At 57.0% G+C, this 6,196-nt stretch overlaps 1 protein-coding gene across 1 annotated transcript; it reads left to right on the forward strand.

The window, feature by feature from the left end:
• Positions 1-2,067: 2,067 nt before the first annotated feature.
• Positions 2,068-5,678, forward strand: ZNF503 (zinc finger protein 503). Its single transcript, XM_084210254.1, has 2 exons — positions 2,068-2,439; positions 3,533-5,678. Exons 1-2 carry the CDS (start codon positions 2,131-2,133, stop codon positions 5,051-5,053), a joined length of 1,830 nt encoding a protein of 609 aa, XP_084066380.1. The 5' UTR covers positions 2,068-2,130; the 3' UTR covers positions 5,054-5,678.
• Positions 5,679-6,196: the final 518 nt, after the last annotated feature.

Raw genomic sequence — 6,196 nt, forward strand, 5'->3', positions numbered from 1 at the left:
GCAGATCGGTGTTTCAAGGGAAGAAAAAGGACTGGGTTCAGCAAATCTAAACGTGAGAAAGTGAAAGTCCTTCCTCTCGTCCAGCCCTTCCAGGATCAGCGCCTGTTCTGGTTGGAGTCCAGGTCAGGAATTGGACGCGACCCCTAAAGCACTTGCCTTGTTCTTCACTTGTCAAACGTGTTTTATCTCTAAGTGACCTTTTTGTTAATGCTGTAGATTGTGTGGGCCACCATGTCAGATCCGGAAACAAAAGTAAAAGATTGATTAACACATTTTGCCTGTGAAAAAATGTTATGGGATGAGGAGGTGGGGGGATAGTGGGAAGTAAAGTACAAAGAGAAAAGAAAAAGGCAACCCAGCGACTTGAAGGGCTGCGGATTCCGCTCGGGGCATCCGCCGGCACCGGTAAAAACGGGGTTGAGAGCAGAGGACTCGGTACCCTTCGGGAGCGCACAGACACAAAGCAGGACGAATGTAACGGCCGGATGGACACCGTGAGCGTACCCAGAAGGCTCTCAACACAGCCTAGCTGAAAATCCAACACATAAATGGCGAACCGGTACTCTCGCAGGGGCGAGGGGCCGCCTTCCCAGGCCCCCGCTGCCGGGGACCGGTTCAGCCCGGCGGGTGCAGGGACGAAGGACACTTTCGAATAGGACAAGAGGGAAGAGGAAGAGGAGTCCAGCAGCCCTCCCCGACAGGGCAGTGAGGGGCTGCGAAGGGCTACCGCTTGCTGGCAAACAAATCCAGTTTACTCCAACGATTTATTCCGTAAATTAAAAGGCTTTTTCTCCCGAGGAGCCCGTCTCTCCCTCTGTTTTCTTTCCTTCTTCCTCCCTCTCCCTCTCTCTCTCCTTCCCCCTTCAAGTCACACCAGGCTTGTAATCAGCAACAAAAGCTGACATAAATCAAGGGCGGATTGACAGGGGCTGACAAATAACTGATTGATTGCGGTTGGGGAGCACTGACAATTGACGGCGGGGCGGAGAGTCCCGAAAGGCGGCGGCGGGCTGTGCGTGACAGCCCCGCGTGTGACGACCTCCCCCAATCCCGCCGCGCTCCCCGCGCCGCCGCAAGCCGCGCCGCAGCGCCCCGGCTCCCGCCCGCTGCCGCCGGCGACGTGCAGGCCGGCGCTCTGCAGGTTCTCGTCCGGGCCTCCCCCGCGCTGTCAGGCGGGAGGGGCGGGAAAAGCGCCCAGCGCCTTTCCGCGGGTCCCGGAGGGGACACGGCGCGGCGGCGGCCCCGGAGCGGTCCCGGCGGGCTGGCCCGGGGAGAGGGGGCGCGGGCCGGGCCCGTCAGCGCCGTCCGTGGCGCACGGCAGGTCGTGCTCGGGGCGGCGTGCCAGCGGCGGGGGCGGGCGGGGGGAGGGCGGCGGAGCCCGCGGCCGCCCCCGGCAGGCGCGGCGCCCCCAGCCCCGCGGCCGCCCCGCCGCTGCCGCGAGATCCGCGCTGGCTGCGGAGGAAGAAAAACGTTCGCAGCGCGTGATGTGAAACACAGAATTAACGCCCATCCCATCCTAGGAGCGAAAACAAGGAAGGAGGGGAGGGGAGAGGGAAGGCGGACGAGAAAGGGAAGGGGAAAAAAAAAAAAAAAAGAGCGAGAGACCATTAAAAACGGAGAAAAAAAAAGCCCAGAAAAGGGAACGTCACATCCCCTTGACCCTCCAATCACCTCGGGGTCCCATTTGATTGGAAGGCGGCAAAGGCTTTAATCTCAGACTAATTCAGCTGCTTTTGAAGTGAGTTTCTTTGCCAGATCCCGGGCTGGATGGGCAGCGGCTCGCATCACAGCTGAGCGGCGGAGGCGAGCGCTCCGCGCCGCGCCAGCCGGGGGAGCTGAGAGCGGCCGAGGGGGACCGCGGCACACGCTCGCAGCCCCCACCCCCGCCCCCAGCACAGCCCAAGGATTACTCGGCTTTTTTTCCTCCTCTTTCTCTCCGGCCGGCTCCCCCTTTCCCTCCCCCTCCCCACCCACGCCCTCCCCGCCAGAGAGAGCCACGGGACATTGTATGTTTGTTTTTCTGCTCGGGGGGCGTGTGGCTTTTTTCCTTTCTCGCCCGCAGAAAGCGAGCGAGCGTTTCCGAGTGCGAGCGGCGCCACTTGCCCCAGTTTTCATGCGAGGTTTTGGGTCATGATCACATCGCCCTCGCTTTCTGCTATAAGAAGTAGTAAGCGCAGCAGCAGCCTCAGCGAGCCCGGAGGCAGCCCCCGCCGCAGCCGCAGCGCCGCCGACCTCGCCGGGCCGAACGGGCACGCTGGGAATAACGGCAGCAGCGCCGCCGCCAAGCCCTGCTTCCACGCCGTCCCCCCCTCGGACCCGCTACGCCAAGCCAACCGCCTTCCCATCAAAGTCTTGAAAATGCTCACGGCGCGGACTGGACACATTTTACACCCTGAATACCTGCAGCCTTTACCCTCCACGCCCGTCAGCCCCATCGAGGTAAGGACCCGGCCCCCGTCGCTTTCCTCGTCCCTGCCCGGGCGCTGGCTGTGCATGGCGGCTCCGCCAGCCGCCCTCGGCACTTTCCTGCGCTTTGAAATGCATTTATACCGGGACAGGGGCTTCTTTTGATCTCGAGTTAGTACGAGGAGCCACTCCTGGGTATTGTTTCCGTGTTTACTGGGGTAATGTCTAGTTCCTGTGTAAAATCAATATTTTCTTTTTTGCTATTTTGAGCCTTTTTTTTTCTGCTTTTTTAGAGGAGGGGTGGGTGGAAGGAACCGATCCACGCTGGGGTCAGGATCCGGCCACGCAAATAAGCAGCGCTCCAAGCGCCAAACAACCTTGCTTTTGCAGGGAGTGTGTCGGGTTGGGGGGGGGGGGGGCACACACGGGACGGGACGACACGACGCGGAGAGCGACAGGCTCAAACGTGGGTGCGGCAGGATAACTATTTCGGCTTGCCGACCGATTCCTTTCAAGTACCGACACGGATCTGTACTTCGGGGCTCCTGTTGGTCCCCCTTCTGCTCTGTCGAGGTTGCTGGTCCCCTTCTGCCTAGCTCGCTGTTTGCGGGACCGAAACTCGAAACAGAGCTGGTGGTGGGAAGGGTGTGTCCGTGGGAATGAATGATTTCATTAAGGTCTCTGCGGAGCGAGGACACTCTTCTCCCGGGGAACCCTGCTCGCCGGCTAGCTCGGGCTCTGTTTATAAATAGTGCCAGCAGTCAGGGTGCAGAAATGCTGCAGTCGCTATAGTTCACGGGCGGGTTTGCGGGCCAGCACGGCCCGAGCGACGCTGAGACGCCGAGCTCCGCACTGCCCGGGCCGCTGCCGGGGAGGCTGGGGGCATTGAAGGCGGCCGGGGCGAGCTCGCAGGGGTACGAAAATCCCCAGTCCTTTTTAAAGGCTTTATGGAAAATGGTGCATTCAAGGGAGGGGGCTGTCAAGTTGATGAATGCGCACAAACTGTTCGTTACTTCCAGGCTGTACTCTGCAGAAACCTACGGGACAAGAGTCCTATGTAAGCAATGGGAGTTTTTTCATAGCCCGATTAAATTTCTTTCTTTCTGTGTCCTTCTGATTTCTGCAGCTGGATGCAAAGAAGAGCCCCCTGGCCCTTTTGGCACAAACTTGCTCGCAGATAGGGAAGCCGGACCCGTCCCCTTCCTCCAAACTCTCCTCGGTCACCTCCAATGGCTCCGGAGGCGACAAGGACTCCAAGTCGGGCCCCTTGAAGCTCAGCGACATCGGCGTGGAGGACAAATCGAGCTTCAAGCCGTACTCCAAACCGGGCGCGGAGAAGAAGGAGCCGGGGGCGGCGGGCTGCGCGGGCGCCCCCGCCGCGGGGGTCGCGGCCGGGGAGAAGTCGGGATTCCGGGTGCCGAGCGCCACCTGCCAGCCGTTCACCCCAAGGACAGGCAGCCCCAACTCCAGCGCCTCCGCCTGCTCGCCCGGGCTGCTGCCGGCCGAGGGCAAAGGCGGGGAGGACAAGAAGGACTCTGAGGGCTGCGGAAAGAGCGGCAGCTCCGGCTCGGAGGGAGGCCCGGGCACCACCAGCATCAGCCACAGCCGGATTAGCGTGAGCTGTGCCGGGATTAACGTGGAGGTCAACCAGCACCAGGAGAGCACGCCGGGCTCCAAACCCATCGCATCGGACTCCGCCTCCTCCTGCAGCAGCACCACCGCCACCTCCTCCACCTCCGTTCTGGGCTCCGGCCTCGTGGCCCCTGTCTCCCCTTACAAGCCGGGCCAGACCGTTTTCCCCTTGCCCCCGGCGGGCATGAGCTACCCGGGGACGCTGGCTGGAGCCTACGCCGGCTACCCGCCACAGTTCCTGCCGCACGGAGTGGCTCTGGACCCCACCAAATCCTCCAGCCTGGTAGGGGCCCAGCTGGCCGCCGCCAGCAGCCTGGGCTGCAGCAAGCCGGCGGGGTCGAGCCCGCTGGCGGGCGCGTCGCCGCCGTCGGTGATGACGGCGAGCCTGTGCCGAGACCCGTACTGCCTGAGCTACCACTGCGCCAGCCACCTGGCAGGCGCCGCCGGAGCCTCCTGCGCCCACGACCAAGCCCTCAAGTCCGGATACCCCCTCGTCTACCCCACCCACCCTTTGCACAGCGTCCACTCCTCGCTGACCGGCGCCACGCCGCCTTCGCTAGCCGGCCACCCTTTGTACCCCTACGGCTTCATGCTCCCCAACGACCCCCAGCCACACATCTGCAACTGGGTGTCGGCCAACGGACCCTGCGACAAGCGCTTTGCCACCTCGGAGGAGCTGCTTAGCCACTTGCGGACCCATACTGCCTTCCCGGGCACCGATAAACTCCTCTCCAGCTACCCCAGCTCCTCGTCGCTGGCCAGCGCAGCGGCCGCGGCCATGGCGTGCCACATGCACATCCCCACGACGGGCGCTCCGGGCAGCCCGGGCACGCTGGCCTTGCGCAGCCCGCACCACGCGCTGGGACTCGGCAGCCGCTACCACCCGTACTCCAAGAGCCCCCTGCCCACCCCCGGGGCCCCCGTGCCCGTGCCCGCTGCCACCGGACCCTACTACTCCCCTTACGCACTCTATGGGCAGAGACTCACCACAGCCTCGGCCCTGGGGTACCAGTGAGTGCAGGCAGCGGGGCTCTGACACACAACACAAAGTCTAGCGGTAAGGGAAGGAAGCCCTGCAAAACTTTATAAAAGTTGGAAAGAAAAAAAATCTGACTTTTTATAAAATAGTGTTCATTTGAGGACTGGATCCATGAGCACTGTATTTATTTATGTTAGCTTCAAGCGGGACAACGAATCATAAAGTGCATTACTAAACTGAGCTCAATAGGTAAAAGTGGAACACCCATTGTAGAATATAAATAAAAAGATAGAGGTCTTCTCTTTAATGTTACTTTAAAATTGCTATGATTGTATTGTACGTTCTTATTTAATGTCTCATTGAAACAAAAAAATTTACATGCATGTTTGTTACTAAAAACAACTCGCAATTTGTCAGTTATAATTTCAAATTGCAATTATTTTTAAGGTGTATACCCTTGAAAGAGAATTGGTATTTTTTTGTATGTATTCTGGAAGAAAAAACAAAAACAATTCTATTCCAAAAACCTCATTTGCCTTATTTTGTTCTTTAAAAGGAACACTTAACTATTTTTAATTTTTAAGTCCACCCTGTAAAAAGGGTTAAGTAAGGTTTACGTCATGTACTAAAATAGACAATGTATCGCTTTAAAGATTAAAATTCCGTATATTTGATGTATTAAAAGGTTTTACTTTTTTTTTTAAATACGCTTTGATTCTGTTATAAAACCCGAGTAGGTCTTGGATGGAGGTGACTGCTAATTTCTCCTTAAGCGTTTATTCAATTTTAATTAAAAATTAAAAAAAAACAACCAAAGTTTTTTTTTATTGTAACCCCAGGGCTCTCTTAAAAAATAATCAGACACAGTTGGTTTTTTTCCTCGTCAGTAGAATTTTCTGGCACGAAATAAGAAAACTGAGAATCACTTAAATCTCTTTCCCTGTCTTTAAAGAAGGTAAACTTATATTTTAAATGTTTTTACTGTGAAATATATGGTTTTTAAAACTAGTTTTCAACTAGAAGACTTCGTCCTTTCTTTAGAAAGAAACGGGGAAGGCAAGACTGTTTTGTAAAAGTGTAAGATGATTATCCGAAACCTTTTTTTTTTTTTAGCAATGTAATGCATACCTATTCATCTCTTTCTAAATGAGAAGTTCAGAAGTAATTAGGGAAGCGCTG

This window comes from Fringilla coelebs (genome assembly GCF_963513975.1).
Source record: "Fringilla coelebs genome assembly, chromosome: 8".
Classification (NCBI taxonomy): domain Eukaryota; kingdom Metazoa; phylum Chordata; class Aves; order Passeriformes; family Fringillidae; genus Fringilla; species Fringilla coelebs.